The sequence below is a fragment of the Calonectris borealis genome, chromosome 1 (assembly GCF_964195595.1).
Source record: "Calonectris borealis chromosome 1, bCalBor7.hap1.2, whole genome shotgun sequence".
Classification (NCBI taxonomy): Eukaryota; Metazoa; Chordata; class Aves; order Procellariiformes; family Procellariidae; genus Calonectris; species Calonectris borealis.
Window position 1 is genome coordinate 122,470,700 of NC_134312.1, and position 16,792 is coordinate 122,487,491.

The 16,792-nt window shown below is 39.0% G+C and overlaps 1 protein-coding gene across 2 annotated transcripts in view; it reads left to right on the forward strand.

Annotated features, from left to right (window-relative positions):
* PDXK (pyridoxal kinase) overlaps positions 1–16,792 on the forward strand; it is a 53,787-nt gene that overhangs the window by 17,439 nt on the left and 19,556 nt on the right. For both annotated transcript variants that reach the window (XM_075173592.1, XM_075173602.1), the window contains exon 2: positions 9,959–10,013. In XM_075173592.1, the coding sequence (XP_075029693.1) occupies positions 9,959–10,013 (55 nt within the window). The remainder of the gene's footprint in view (positions 1–9,958; positions 10,014–16,792) is intronic.

The following is a 16,792-nucleotide window of genomic DNA, read 5'->3' on the forward strand; positions in this document are numbered from 1 at the left end:
ATGGCGGTTTTTGTAGACAAATACAGGTATTACTGGCTAATTCAGTTTGTGGATTGTACACATGCTCTGCCAGAAGTCAGCAGTTTGGGGACTTACCACAAGATTTCTTGAAAATTCTTCATAAATTGTGTCTGTTTAAGTCTCTGTAACCCCCTTTGTTTATAGATGTCCTTATGCTATAAAACTTTGTCCTTTAACCGATGCATCTGTCAGTGTTACATTGCTACAAGAGTAATTTTCCTGTTGATATAGGGCCTATCATGTGTGTGTCCTGTTAATAGCAATAAAGCCAGCTGTGATCTAAATTTGGATGAGGAGAGAGGTCCTCTGAAATTTGATCATATAGTGGGGCTCTTCAAGCCTTTGGTTTGGTGTTGCTGTCATGTATTCTGAGATAAAGGCCCTCTGGAGTTAATCAGTGTGCCTTGTACAGGGCAACTGTTTTCCTTTCAGTACATAGTCATGGTTCTGGTGGGCTACTGATTAATACTTTTGAGATGCTTTCTCCTTGCATGGGGCACCGGATGCGCTGTTAGTATACCTGTCTGCTTTTAGCTTCTTTTTTTGGCCCAGATCCATTTATTCAAGTACCTTATGCCAACTCACCTTGTTGTTGAATTTCCATATGCTAACGGTGTTTGTGGAGGCAGAGAAGTAAGACTGTAATTAGGCAATTATTAAGTATGTTAATTAAAATTCATCATCACAGTTAAGATGTTTGTGTTGGGATAAACTTCACATGTTCTTAAGCTTAATAAAAAATTGTGCATGCGTTTGTTTGTATTTTGTGTGTACATATTAGAGATGTAGTATTTGCTCTTAAATATTCATTTCTGTTTTTTAAAATGCTAGTGTGTGCTTTAAATGATAGAAATCAAAGCACTTCCCCATTACTTGGAAAGCTTGACTGGCTCTTGAAGCTGAGGACTTTTTTTTTTCTTTTCTGTAGCACCCCTATGCTTGTCATGTGCTTCCATTAACTTTTGAAAATTAAACACTACATTTTGTTTTGAGTGTATTGGAAGACTTCCATTAAAAGCCATTAATTTGTTAAGAAAAATAGAGTTGTTTTGAGTCTGTTGTAGTTGTTGCAGCCGCAAGTGGTATGGTCTGTGTTCTGAAAAGCAAAGTACAAGACCACACGTATTACATGCAGTACTGTACAGATCATGGCAGCATACAGATAGAGTCCATATAATGCAGTATAATTGATTCTGCACAGCATAAATTCCCTAAGCTGTTCTTTGGCAGCTGGGGAAGGACCAGTGTCTTGTTCCTAGCTGTATTCTTGCTCTGTGTATGAGGAACAGGACATGGGCTTTTACATCTGAGTTCAAGTGATACTAGTTTAAGCACAAGGCTTTGCAGAGTGATGGTGTCCTGCTTTGTCACTGTTTACTGGTAATGTGGTTTCACATGAGCATAACACTTGGCCAGTTCACAGGGCTCTATGAAGACTTATACTTTTAATGCTTTAAGGAGGCAAATGTACGGTATTCAAAACAGCATTTATTTTTTACAACTTCTGTCACTGAAATCTGTAGTACTGCTATGTTTAAGATAGCAGGATGATAGACCACGTTTTCCGGATGCCTTCCTTCCACTTCTTTAAATGACAGAACAATGGTTAGAAAGGGTTTGGAAATACAAAATGATCTGGAGGTCAGATTGTGATGATCTTCCTGTGCTTTAGAACTTAGATATCTTGATCAAGAGTGCAGCTAGCTGAGAAATCCTTCAGTAGCACTAACTGCTTATTTTTACCAGGAGGATGAGTGCGTACAGTAAAAAGTATGAGGGTAATATACTCTTTTAGAACCAGTTTAAAACAGCATCCTAATATCTGTCATGGTTCCTTGCTTCTCAGGCTCTCCGCAAGGACATGTTTTCTCTGCAGAGACAATCACCCTAAACTCAGGCAAGAGATTTTAGCGGAGCGTAGGTTAGAGTCTGAACCAGCTTGCAATAAAGACAAGCCTGACCACCGCTTCTAAGTGAAAGCAGTAAGATCTGCCTGGGTTTCATGGCTTCATGAATCATTCCTAGGCATCACAGTTTAGTCATTGAGTAGGAAAGCAGCTGAAATTAGTGGTTGTTTCTGAAAATATACCTGCGTGTTGATCTTGCCCAGTAAAGGAAAATGAATCAGTAGCACAGTTGAGTTTACATACCTGAATCCTTGATTTGGAATCCTACACATAATTCACTCTGCTGCCTTTTTAGGCTCTATCTGGATGGTTTTCGTTCACTTGTCTAATCTGTGTTAACCTTCTCACTATTCTTAATATTTACTGCTACTTTGCTCTAATTCATCAGTCTGTTACCATCCATTGGCACAAAGGACAGGACATACCTGGCTTGGATGGTTCATCATTTGAATATAAATTGAAACAGAGTCATCCTTTTTTCATAAACTTTACTTACAAAGCGAGTATCTTGCTACAAAGCGAAGAGTTGAAGTGCAAGGAAGTTAAATGTTATAATACAATGCTGCATTTATTTTGGGGAGAACTAGATGCATGGAAGTCAAATCCTGCTTTCAAAAGTGGACTGTCAAAGATTCTCTTCTCCTGGTTAGCAGAATCTTGTTCCTTCTTTCTTAGCCGGAGCCCTTTTCTTGTCAACTGCGTTTCCCTTGGAGGTAAACTCACCTTTTAGAGATGTGAACAAACAAATTATATAGTGAGATTTTCACCTGTGGCACATTAGTAGCTCAGATCTGAGTGTGAAACTCTTAATTATGCATACAAGAAATCGGGTATCTTGTGGTCACAGTAAAAGAATTTGTATGAATGATTGGCTGAGCTTGATTTGCAACTTCAACCTCTGATATTTTCTGGATTTGTGGTTTACAAACCGTTCAGTTTGTGGGCTCACTTGGGGAAATTGGTTTTGATGTGTTTTGCTATGGTAAAGCTAACATTTTCCAAAATTAAGAACTTTGAAGGAACTGGAGAGTTTGGATGGAGGTCTCAGCTTTGTTTCATGAAGTACGGATAGCAACCTGTGAATATGTATCAGGGCACAGAAATACCATGGAAGAACCATATATACAGTTTACAAAGTCTCGTTTTATACAATCTTTTTTCTTCTTTTTTTCCTCACACTGCTTCCCCTCCCCCCCCCCGCCTACTCTGCCTTTCACTCATTGTTCCAGATTTTTCCTCTAACTTGAGCTGCAGTACTGCTTTGTGATTTTAGTTTCAAACCTTAAAATGAAATGCCACCGGAGGCATAAACCCAGTGCCCAAAAAGGGAAATATGTATCGACCATGTTGTAGAACAGAGAGGTATTTTTAGTTGAATTTCATTCTTGTAGAACTAGGTCATTGTTCTCTAAGGTTGCCCAAATTAAGTACGAACTCAAACATTCTAGTTAAATTGGTCCACTGACGGTTTAACAGCAAAGGACGTAATATCTTTACTGACAAGGCATGAGTAATAGTGTAAACATATCATACCACTGGTTTTTATCGTTACAACCAGAACTTTAGGATGGGTAGCAGGTAATGATATTTTGTGTAATTTTACACGTGGAGTTCTACAACAGGTAAAGCTGAGCTTTTTATATGTAGCAGTATCATTGAATGATGGAGTGACTCAGGCTGGAAGGGACCTCGGGAAGTCCTCAATCCAGCCTCCTGCTCAAAGCTGGGTCAGCACTAAGTTCAGACCAGGTTGCTCAGGGCTTTGTCCTCTTGGGTCTTGAAAACCTCCAAGGATAGCGATTCTGCAGCATCTCTCTCAGCCTGCTCTAAACCTCTCCTTCTCTAAATATGTACATATAATGCATGGAAATTGTTTGTTTTGTTTGTTTCTAATGTTTAGTACCCAGGAAAGCAATAAAACGTTCAGTTCAGAAGTTCAAGTAATTCAAGTGACAGTTTTTCTCGCACACTCAGGAGGTTTAAGATATTTATATCTTTTTTTTTAAAAAAAAAAAAACAACTTTTTTCCCCCCCAGACTGAATCAAGCAAGGAAAAAGAAGAACTTCTTGAGTTCTGTAAAGTGTATGATCCTTTTGAAAATCTACTTTTTTCCTTGCAGAAGCATTGTGAAGCTACAATACAGATTTTAAACAGAAGCAGTTCAGTAACAGCTTTTCACATTTCTCTAAGCATTTCTCAGAGTAAATAAAATCATTAAATGAGAGTTTATATTAATATTTACTCTGAGGCAGAGTTAGTCTTTGAAATTAACAGTTTTCAGTCTCAAGTGGTGTTAACAATCAAATAACAAAAAGGATCACGAGGTAAAAATGAATCCTTTTATTTGTCTCCAGACCATGGTACATAATGTAGATTACACAAATACAAACATAAAGCTTAGCAATCATTAAAACTGAATTTGAGATGTTGCATTTGCTTCAAAATCTTCCTGTTAATTTCTCTGTTGCTACACTCAATTTCCCATAATGTGGAATAGTTTTCTTTCTCTTGTTTTACAGTTCTCCCCTTTTACATAACAGGCACAACTTAGGCTGTCCTCTTGAAGGAAATGTACGTTTGTAATCTTTCATTTCTAACAATCTTAGGTACTAGTTCTTTGTGGTGAAGAAATAGCATGTTTCAGTATATGTATGACTGAAATGTTTTCTGGAAGGGTGAGGAAGAGAGACTGTAAATTTTAAACAAAGCTCTAATTCATGCATTAACACAGTGGCTAAGTCCAAAAGGTTGCATTTTTAGAGGTGAACCAGAACTGAGATCTAGCTATATATATAACCTATATAACCCAAGACATTTTCTATCTGTCTAAGTCTTTAGGTTGTTCTACTGGTGAAATAATTGGTATCATTTGTAAAATTTGAATCCTGAAGGAGATAAATTTTTTGGCTTCTTATTTGTGGTTTGATGGCTGGATATAAGTTTAAATTACTTCTGTGCTTTGAGGAAAACTAGGCTGTTGGTCCAGTTTTCCAAAAAGAGCCAACACCTTTAGAGGATGTCCATGTATTTTGAAGTCTCTTCCTTCCTTGTGTGTTGATTTTTCCCTTGAGCACTTGCTAGTTCCAAGATGTGCATTTTAATAGTTCTGTAGACTAGGTGCCTGCACGGGTGATGCACCTTCTCTTTGCAAGGCTGGGATAGCACTTTCTGCACTCTGGGAAGAACTGGACGACGTTTTTCCCTTTCCTTCAGTTATTTGTGAGGAAGAACTAAGCCCAGTTTGATCTTGTGCATGATGTTGGAGTATGTGTTTCATGCTAGCTGTTTCTTGAAATGCATTCTGCTCCGTGTGTGTATTTTGATATAACCTTCAAAATATTTTTCTGAAATGTGTAATTCAGACCTGCCAGCCATGCCTCCTAAATACAAAACTCCTCCGGTTTTGATGTTTTGCGATTTATTTTTAGAAATGTAACAGTTCTGCCTCCTTTGCTTGAAGATACTTAAAAAATATGTTGGCATCGCCCATTTTCCTTTGAGATTTCAATCGCAGTAAATGTCACTATATGATGTGATATAGGCAACCTTAGTTTGGGTCTTAAGAAGAACATTGTTTGACATGTGCTTAGACTGGAAGCTAAGAGATTTAGGATGTGCTCAAGTTATCTTTTTCCTTTGAAGAGCGCTTATCATCCTTACCATCCAAATTGGCTATGGGTTTAGATTTGCCCAGGATTTGCAGTTCTGTGGGCAAATGATATTTATACAGAATGACAGCAGAGGGAGAGCATGGAAACCAGAAATTTTTCTCTGCTGGAGGGCCTGTGAGAGACCAGATCATCCAAAACAGGAGATAATGGTAACGTAGATGATGTGTGTCCCTGGCAGCTGGAGCCTGGACAACTTGCAGAGTATCTGCTGTAACCTACATTTCCAAAACCAGAGGCAGGAATATCACCACAGGACCCTTTCTATAGAGAGCAGGGGAAGTAACACAGGTATAAACTATTTACAAGCTGGTATAGAGAAGCAATAAATAAAGCATTATTGTGGATTTCTTAGTAAGGTCAGTCCTCACACTAATCAAATAGGATCTGAAGGCGTTAGTTCTGGCATAGGCAAAATCCAAGTGGAGTGAGTTCCTTCAGTTTATTTACACAGAGGTGCAAGGAACACATACATGCATACACCCACAGAAAAATGACAGGTTTAACACCCAAAATTGGGTCATTTTGCAAGTAGACTTGATCAGTAGCAGACTGATACGCAAAGAAATTCAGGAAGCAAAGGGAGAGTGGTGCATCAGTGTGAAACTGTCAATATTGCAATAAAGGCATTTGTCCCACGGGTGGACCTGGCAAAGTGCTACTTGTGGCTTCTGCTGTATTTTTTGAGCAAAGCGTAGAGACAGCTGCGGACTTCAGTGAACCATGATAAACCATTACCAGCTTGAAGTTGTTCTCTATTGACTCTGAAGGCCACAAAACTACTGTCTAGATCTCACTTTATATTTATTTACCGTTTCATGGGCAGTCTTTAATGAATGACAGCATTTTGATTGCTCACAAAATAAAGAAAGGTGTTGAGGTGGCAATTTAACTGGCATATATGTACTTACTTCAGAAACATGGAGAGGTTTGTTTCTGTATGTAGAAAAAATGTCAGTAACCGGAGTGGATTGATTTTAAATCCATTAATTAAAATAAGTTATTTAAATGTGTTTCATATCAACAAGCAAGAAACTTGATATAAATAATTGAGTTTAGTCCTGTTTTGAATTTGTACTTTCTAGTCATTTTCCAAAGGAAAGGTTGATTCTTACTGGTTTATGACATTGGAAAAATAGTTGATATCCAACTAAATGCATAATTTCGGGTGATATTTGGTACTTTTGTGTGCAAATATAAGAGATAGACTTTCTTTCTTTTGGTATGATTTATCTGATTCAATAGGTTTCCTCCGATCTCAATTTTCTAGGTCTGTACATACGAAAATCATGTATTTCTAATTAGGTAGGTAAACATTCAAGATTTATTTAATCTCTGGTTTGGGTAGAAAATTTTAATTTAATTAAAAAAACCTCAAAATCGGTGCTTTTAGTTAGCTCTGCCCAAGAAATTAAAAATATGAGTATATATTAAAAAGATTTAACAAGACATCTTTTGAATACAGCTCCCTTTGTAAGCAGGGAAAGTACTCATCATTCAGTGAAACAGAAACAGCTTCTGATATGGTCCTTTTAGATATGCAAGGATGATAGTTACTAGTACTGTTTTTTAACCGTTGGTTGAAGGAAAAAGCTAACGTTTCCTTATCCACTTTAAATAATCAGGTTGTTAAAATGAACTACGCAAACCAAAATTAAGACATGGTTTTCTCTGTAGCCATGGAAGAGATGATTGCAGTCAAAAGCTGCTTTTAGCACTTCAGTATACCCTCTTTTCAGGTCATCTTCAGATGACCTTAAATTCCACGAGACTTTTCAATGCAGTTTGCCTTGGTAGCAAATGCTACTGGCTTAACATGACTTCAACATTCTTTTTGATTATTTTAATACTTTATACTAAAGCCTAGACCTCAACATCTGTTGCTCTCATTCCAAAGGTAGTACTAATTAGGGGTTTTAATTGTACTTTGGTTTTTAAATGACACACTGTCTTTTAATTACTCTCTCTGTTTTGATAAGAATCTTTGTAAAAGGAAATTCCTTGAAGTAGAGCAACCGTGGCTTATTTTGAGGGTTGAATCACAACTAGAGAATTGCGTAATTGGGTGTGTTAGATTACAGTCATGTACGTTTATTCAAAACAAAACTTTAGGGCAAATTAGAAACTGTGGCAGAGTAGACTAACACCATTGGGTGATTGTTAGGGAGACCTTTAAAGGCTTTTTAGCCTGTTTTGCACTGATGAGAAAGCTCATTTGCTGAATTTGAGCTGTCTGTGACTTTCCTTAACTATTCAAAAGCACTTTCTTTAACTCTCTTTAGCAAGTGTACAGCTAAGCTGTTGGAGGCAGCTAGGTGTCAGGTTAGAGGTGGCCTCCCTTGTATTTTTCCCTTCTGCTGATTGAAGCAGGTAAATTGGCCAAAACAAACCAAAAATCCCTAATCCTACAGAAAAGCTTGTTGAGAAATCAAGTGATAGCTAGTGCTGGTGGAGACAATAAAGGACTGCTCTTTCTGGTGACCATTAGCTGGTACAGTGCCTATCTGTATTATGAAACAACCCTTCCTACAAGCAGTTGTGCATACTCTTTTTCCCTAAAGCACTAGGTGTAAATCTGATTAGCTAGTAAATCATATAAGTGTGTTCTGTAGTGTCAGGTGTTTAACAGTTGCAGAGATGTGATCTAAATATTGCACAAAAATGGATTAATTCACAATTGTTGCCAAGATGTTTGAAGGAAATTAGAACTTCTTAGGTCTGCTCATTGCTGGGAAGGGAATTGAATATGGGAGGACAGTCTCGTTAGGACCAGTATTCTCATTTATTTCTTTGAAGAGCATGTGCAGGCATCAAGGTTAAGGTCATAACAGCATTGCCATGTTCTTACCCCTTTCATTTCTGGGTCTTTAAAATAAAATCCACCAGAGTGAAACAAGAAACTGGGATGAGGGTAGAAGCTGAGAGCCTTGATCAGGCTATCATTAACGTAGATTACTTTGCTTTCTGGTTAGGAATGAACAGAAACCTGTATTATATATTGAAAGAAGAGACTTGTTCTGCAAAGACCTGTGTGGACTCTGACCTGTAAAATGACAGAAATGCAGCGTCTGCAGGCAGAAGGAACTACCCGTTGCAGCACGTACCTCCATCTTGTAACGGCCCAGGGTTTGAAATAAGGGACTTATCACTTAATGGCTTTCATGTGCGAGAGAAGGTACACGCACAGGGAAAACCTAATGTTTGGCACCATACACCCAGGGATTTTTAATATATGTGAACGGGTTGCCTTCGTGATGGAAGGGGAGAGGCGTGCGTCTCAGTGAAAAACGTGACTGGCAAAAGCTTCATTTGTTCACTTCCCCCTCCCTAGCAAATTGCCTGAAAGTGAATCATAAACAGCAATGCATCATTACTATTATCTCCTGGTCTGACTCACTGAGCCGTATATAGCAGCTCGTCTTTTGAGGAGAATTCTTACTCAGAGCAAGTAGGATGTGGAAACAAATATTAAATGTCAGACTGTTATGTCACTGTAGCATTAGAATTTCTTTCGTGGCAGATAAAAATGTCTAAAAATGGCCTGAACAGTAATGCCTGTCTGTATTAAGCAGGTATTGTCAGGTTAAAAATCCTCATTAGTTTTCTCCGGATTCAATGCTCTTATTTTCATAATATTTATCTCTTTTTGGGCAATAAGAATGTGTTTGTTGATTGCACTAGCAAATTCTTGGATATTTCAATATCTGGATTACTGGTCACGCAAGGTAGCAGGTGGCTTTTGGAGCATGCTTTAGGCTTTCTTTACTTTGTATTTTTAAGAGCTGTCTCCCTTTGATTGCCTAGGCAATCATGCCCCAAATTAATTCTCTGTGATTTCTTTCTATTCTCTTTTAATTGTAAAGAAACTGCGTGTGAAATCCAAGTATAGCTCATAATGTTGATCCCTTTTAAGATTCTTCTGTCCTCCTTTTGGAAAGGTTGCCCTTCTGGAATACTAATAGCACTCTCCCTCCATATTTTGCATTAATTTAGTACCTTGAAATTTAGACTGCTTTTCTTGGCAAGAAAGACTAGCCAAGGCATTCTTCAGGGCTTCAGTGATTGCTGCTGGACCAGCCTCTCCGTCCTTACCCCCAGATGAACTGTAGCCTGAGGATCCAGAGCTCTGTTTTTCTGGTGCTGTAGCTGGTGTCACTTTTGTTCTGTGTTTACTGCTGTAGTAAAGTGCTGCATTGTTTGTTTATGTTGCATATATATTGCCTCAGCTTTCACTTTAAAACAATGCTCAAGATTTTTAAATATGCACTGGGAAATAAGAATCCTTTCTTGTGTTTTGTGATATTGATAACATGCTGACAAAACTGTGTTAGTAAAAGAAATATTCCTGTGTTCTGTTACAGGTTTTGGGATTTGAAGTTGATACGGTGAACTCTGTCCAGTTTTCAAATCACACAGGTAAAATTTTACATGTGTCTTCAGATACCACTCCACAGTCACTCAGCTCTACTCAACATGTGGCTCACCTCATAACATGACAGTGGAAAGGAGAGCGGTCTTATGTTTTCACTCACATTTAGGATATAGTATATATCTGTCCAGGATATAGAACAGAAATGGAATTTTCATGTTTTGATTCAAGTTTCACAGGAGTCTGGATTTGGGATTAGGACATGATATGACACGGTAATGTCCTGTTCTGCTACTTCAGAGTGTGAGTTTCTTTTGTTAGGCAAAATTAGTAATCTAATTAACACAGACAGTGAAACAACACAAAAACGTCTGTCCTGGTTTCTGCTGGGATAGAGTTAATTTTCTTCCTAGTAGCTGGTATAGTGCTGTGTTTTGGATTTAGGATGACAATAATGTTGATAACACAGGGATGTTTTAGTTACTGCTGAGTGGTGCTTACACAGAGTCAAGGCCTTTTCTGCTTCTCATACTACCCCACCAGTAGTGGCTGGGGGTGCAGAAGAAGTTGGGAGGGGACACAGCTGGGACAGCTGACCCCAATTGACCAAAGGGTATTCCATACCATATGATGTCATGCTCAGCATATAAACTAGGGGAAAAGCTGTCCCGGGGTCCGCTGCTTGACAACTGTCTGGCCATCGATTAGTGGGTGGTGAGCAATTGCATTGTGCATCACTTGTTTTGTATATTCTTTTATCATATTATTATTTTTCCTTTCTTTTCTGTCATATTAAATTGTCTTTATCTCAACCCATGAGTTTTACCTTCCCCCCCTGCTGATTCTCTCCCCCATCCCACTGGGGGGGAGTGAGCAAACGGCTGTGTGATCTACAGGCAGGCCTGTGAATGGGAGAGTCTTCAGTACTGTTTTCTGTGCAGTGTGGCCCTATGACACTCATAATCATATTACTAACCCAAACATCAGAAGAATACTGAGCTAGATGCAATGTTTCATTTCTTTATGTGCCCACCCAGAAGGCTAGCAATTATCCTAAAATTACATTCTGGAGGGAGGAGGGGAGTGGGGTGTTAATACATTTGGGTTCTAAGCCTGAACATGGTGCACTCTTATCGTACCTCTCGACTTCCTAACACTCACAGTGCTAGAGGACTTTATTTTTCAAAAGAAAGCTGAAATTTAAGTTTATTTTAGCAATACCTTTCACCCATAAAGGAGCTCCAAATGACTTGCTATTTTTGAATCAATAGAGACACATCTACTGTCATGGTGATGGCAGGTTGTTTGAGGGGAGATCTACTCTAGATAAAGAAATTCTAAGGGTGTCTTAAAAAATAAACAAGGAACAAATTCTGACTTTAACATCTTGCAAAAGAGCAAAAATTGTTTCTGACAAAAAAAAAAAGACAAAAGTTGAGATACTTTCCTAGTATCTGCCAGGTACAGCTCTATTAATAAACTGCTACATTTTTGGAACAGAGAGCAGACCAGGAAGCCTCTGTCCTCTCTTACTATGTTGAGCTCCATGGAGCTTTCAGAAAGTTACAAGATGTTCCTATCCTGGAAGGAATTTAGCATCACCCTGGGAAGAAGAAATTAATGTTTCAAAGGTAGCTAGAAAGCCATCTCTGCTTGTTGAGGAAAGGCACGAAAGAGGTAATAATTAAACAAGGGGTGGGGGTCTTCCCTGGCTCAGGCAAAAAGCTGCTTATTCTGCTTGTACTCTTTGGCACAGTACAAAGTTTCTCTCATGTTTTTAAGAGATGTTTAGATATGACTTATGTTTCTTTAATGTATTTAGTTTTTGGGTTTGGGATTTTTCATTGTTTAGTTTTTGACACCTGGGTAAAGCTGTTGTAATCTTCCAGAAATGAAGTAATTTTTTCACGTGAAATAACTGGGCGCTCAAAATGGATAAGCACCTGTTGTTTGTTGGCTTTCAGTTTCAAGGTTAAATCAGCTTTACAGGGTGTTAAAAGTGCTTAATGGAGTTTTTATTGGACCATAAATGGAATGTTTCTGAAGGTAGGAAAATTACATTACCAATAGGATGACCAGATTCTTAAAACAGAAAAGAGGAAAAGAGGGAAGATTTTTTTGTTTCATTAGTATCACAGCTGGAGAAAGGTTACCAGTGCTTCATTCAAGGTTTGGCAGACAATGAAGATAGTAGAAGGAACAACAAAATAGTGATTTCTGCCTCCCCTGCCCCTCCCCCCGGAAGGCCTAAATGAACATCCCAAAACCAAAAATGTCTCAAAGATCACAAGTCTTGAAAATATTTGGAACTTTTATTTTGTCTCCTGGTGGTAGGAGTCACATTATCAAGTTTTTTCTGTAATCTTGATTGTCTTAGTAAATGTGTTAAAAAATCCCAAAGATTGGTGCACAACCTCATGACTTTGGGGAGCAGAGCTTTCAAAAAAAAAATCACAATACAGTAAGTGTTTGGCACTTGCCAAGCTTGAGTAAAACGAGATTGTATTTAGAAGTATTGGTCATTTGGCTGAAAGAGGAAGGAATGGAAAAGAAAGGAAGGGCACATATTCTCTTTTGTGACAAGTCTAGTTTTCTAGCACTGCAGTTTATCCATGAAATCCTTTCTACCCTTTCTTAAATTGAAGGATGGATTCTAAGCCCAGTGGCTTTGCACCTTCTCTTTGAGAGAGGTGTGTAGGAACATGTGGAGTCCTCATAGGAAGACTTTTCCAAGTTTGAACATTTACGCATGCCTGCACACAAACCTGCACTAGTACCTGCAAATGAATGTATGTGCAGTCTCTGCCACTGCAGGGATTAATGAACAGAAACTGCCGGGCTGTGGCTTGTGTCTGCAGCAGTGCCGCAATACACAGGAATCGCGTGCTGGATGAACTGGTGAAGATAACTTGATTTTCCTACAAGAACAAGATCTTATGAGAACCCTTTCTGTGACCACCATTAAAGCTGAAGGGCAAATTTTTGCTTCAAAATCTGTGAACTCCAGTTTCTAAAAGGATGTCATATACCAAAGGGAGCACGGGTAGCAAAGTGTGTGAGGTTTCGGACATGGCGTTCTTTCTTTCCCCATCCTTATCTTTAAACCTGGTCTTGTCAGCAAAAGATACAACGCAGAGAGAATTTATGACTAACAGGCTTTCTTTGGTGAATCATTATTGCTTTTTTTTGCCCTGTCTTTAAATTAGTAAGGTTCCATGGGCCTAATTCTGCTGACTCCTGCTCAGAAAATTCAGCTTTCCTTAGTCTCTGATAATCCTGAAATTCGGAAAATGTGCTTTAAATCAGTCCCCCTGGGAGAATAGTTTGTCATGTTGCTTGGTGAGGAACTTTTATGATTAGAGTGACTCACCCTTGAATGGCATCATGCTTCATGTACAAATAAAAGAAGCTGTCCTGCAACCTATAAAGATTCTGTGCTTTTTATTCTATTTTACTGTATTGTTTGCAGAAGCATCTCATCATCTGATGTGCAAAGATTTTTTTTTTTTATTGTATCGTTGATTTTTTGGGGGGTGCATTTTTAATTCTTCAGTGATTTGCATTTTTGTTTTTAATTTGTAAGTTAATGGTAAGCATATATTGTGCTTTCTTTGCCATCCAAATCCTACCTTTGAAACTGCTCCAGAACAAATAGCCTGTTTTTTTTTCTGTTCCTTTTCTTTTCTTTTTATTTTTAAGCAAAACGCTTTTGGACTTCCACTTAGTGGGTGTGTTGTGGGTGGTTGGGTTGGCTGGTAGGTCTAATACATGAGAAATTATAATTATATCTCGTTGATGTGATTCTTCACAGACTACCGCCCATATGCAATCATTCACACCTGTGCAGTGTGGGACAAAAAGAAAAGATCTCCACTCATGCCTAACACTGATAGTATTGTACCCCCACACTGACCGGCTGTAAAAAATCCAATGGAGAATTTGGTACTGTATTTCTGGTTTTGTTGAAGGCCTCCTGGTAGCTGAAGATTAAGTCGTATGTTTAGACTAGGTTGTCTGCCAGAGTTTGCATGTGAATTTTGTGGCACAGCTGGGACCAGATTGCCTGCCCATCGTGTGCCTTAAACACTAGATCTTCCTTCCTTTTTCCCATATAAAATACTGAAGCTACTTGGAATAATTTTGCATAGAGCACCACAGGACGAACTCAAACCTCAGAACAGAATGTTCTGGGCTGGAAAACAAAGAAATCTTACATGCCTTGCTATACTTAAATGGTAGATTGTTTTTTGGTTTGGATTTTTTTTGTTTTTTTCCCCTTCTAGTATGCCTGGAATTTTTATTCTTTTCTTTTTTCCTTGTTTTTGAAAGTAATTAAGAGGTTTATAAATACATTCCAAAGGAGAAAAAAATGTACCAGTGGAGGAAGACAGGAAAGAAAAGTATGTAAATTTATCTTGGCTGCAGTATTAGCTGCCTCTCTTGGTTGTGGTTTTGGTTTTTTTCCTTTTTCACACAGATGAACCAAGACATTTCCTTGGAGACTAATGAATACGTTTAACATTTTAGAGGGATAAGTGACAAGAGGCATCGTATCTTACCTGTTTTTCATTCCCTTATCTGCTTAAAAGCAAATATATAACATTTAATTGCAATAAAAGGCCATAACACAGATAAGCAGAAGGGTTATAAAGATGTTTAAATGTTTATGTTCATTTATGCGTTTAAAATTATTACTAATCTGGGAGACTAATGCAGTCAGTCTGAGCCAAGTGCAGTTTTGGAGAGCTGTGTCATGATTTGCAGTGTTCTCTCTGCTCTCTCAGTCCAGCACTGAGGGGAATTATTTGGTGGTTTGGTAACCAAAACAAGGAAGACTCGGCTTTCTTCCTCTGTGGAAGATACAAGCCAAGATCTCACCTTAATATCCAAGATAAAAGAGTAATAATTTGATCCAGCTGCTGTGCCTAACCAGCTCTGTAGTCTCCAAATGGGATGCAGTTGTTTTGCCAAGTACAAACTTGAAACTCATTCTTTAGTTTTCTTGGCTGTGGTTCTTGTATAATGTGTGCAAATAGCCAGGTACTGTGAGACTTTGAACTTCTGTATGGCTGAGTGCCACAGTGGAAATACTACTGCAGCATAGTAGTTACAGTTAGTGGACAGTTAAACAGAAGATTTAAAGTTTTCTCTTGCTGTTTTTCAGATATTCGTATTTGGTGGTGTAGGCATAGGGGTAACATTTCTAGGAAGCTGACTTTCTTTTAGGTCTTGCAAGGCAGCTCTGGGCCTTCAAATATGCCAGCTGAGTTCTTACGTCTAGCCGAGGAAGACAGCGATTCCTCATTATCATCCTTAACTCCAACCACTCATGCTTTTCCCTAAAGCCAATCGGACCTCACATGTTTAAGCTTGCTGTTGGCATTCCCTGCTAACCAGCTTTGGGTTCAGGGCTATGCAGTGGTTTTTTTGACCATACAGTATCTATCTGGATTTTTTACCTCTCCCCTTTGAAGATAGTCCCTCTCCCTCTTCCTGGGACCCCAAGGTATCCATCCTTCAGTTAGTGAAACCCTTTGTGAACATGAGTAACTGGCTTTTTTTTTCAGTCCCTATACAGAAGCTGCTTTTTGGCTGTATATTCCACCAGGAGAGTAGAATAAACGCAGGGTCGTGGGATTTGCCCCTGGTTCATCATGTTACCTGAAGTTACCCGGGGGAAAGGGCTTAGGGAGGTTTCCATCTTGCTGCCAGTTTTGCTTTTGTTTGTTTCTTCTTACTTGAACATAATTCAACTCCTAGTGAAATCACAGTTCTCTGCAGATCCGGTGAAGGCATTGCCCTTTTTCTTCTGTCTGGATAGCTGGGGCTTCCCTAGGGCTTTTTTTCCTCCAGCTATCATGTGATCAGACTTTAGGTTGTATTATATGTGTTACCAGGTGGTAAAAAGGATCCTCTAGATCCCCTTGGAAGTCATTGCTAGAGAGTTCGGACAATGTCCCTGCCCCATGGGGGTAACTTACCAATTCCTGAGCTAAGCTGGGCTGCTACCTAACATTTTGTTTCCAGATTTATTTCCCTCCCTCAGTGGAGAATCAGTGTGACGCAGACCCTGTGCATTGACTGTTTAAGACAGCCTGACATAGGAAGGTGAACTTCTAGTTAAATAGTGAATGTGCAGGGTCCCTCTGTAGGAATGGCTCCCAAAAGTATCTAGATTGTCTGGACAATCTACCATAGTTATTTTTATGGCCATGTGTAAGATGAATGACTGCTCTTTTGCCAGCTGACCTTGATTCTGGGTGAAAACTGCACTTACTTTCGTTGATGGGCACAGTGGAATAAAAAGGACTCTCTTTTGTCCCTGTATGGACTGGCTTTGTAGTGCTAATAGAAGTAGAGATTCGGGCAAGAGATTCGGGCAGATTATTTCTCTCTGAAGCTGCAGATGTGACAGAACAAACATCTGCATACGTGTTAAATAAGCCAAATATTTGAGTTAGTTGTAGTCAAGGGTTCCTCATATACTTGGGGCTAGATGTGTGCCTAGGTGTTAGGCGTTGCTGTTCTGAATATCACCACGTTCTGCAGTGGAACTACAGCCCTAACATACGGGAATCCCTCACTTTATCCATTTCTTCACAGAGACTTTTTAAAAAGCATTTGCTAGGGAGAGAATTGTAGTGGCTGATGTGAGTCAGTCCCCCAGCCAGCTGGCAGCGAGTCGTGTTTTAGAGGCTATGTCTTTGTGAGCTGAGGAGAACAAAATGATCCATCTGCTCACCCTGCTGTGGGTGTATTTGCATTCATAAGAAGGAAAACTGAAAAATGTGCTTATCCTAGGCTCTAGGCACCTTTTGGCAGTTAC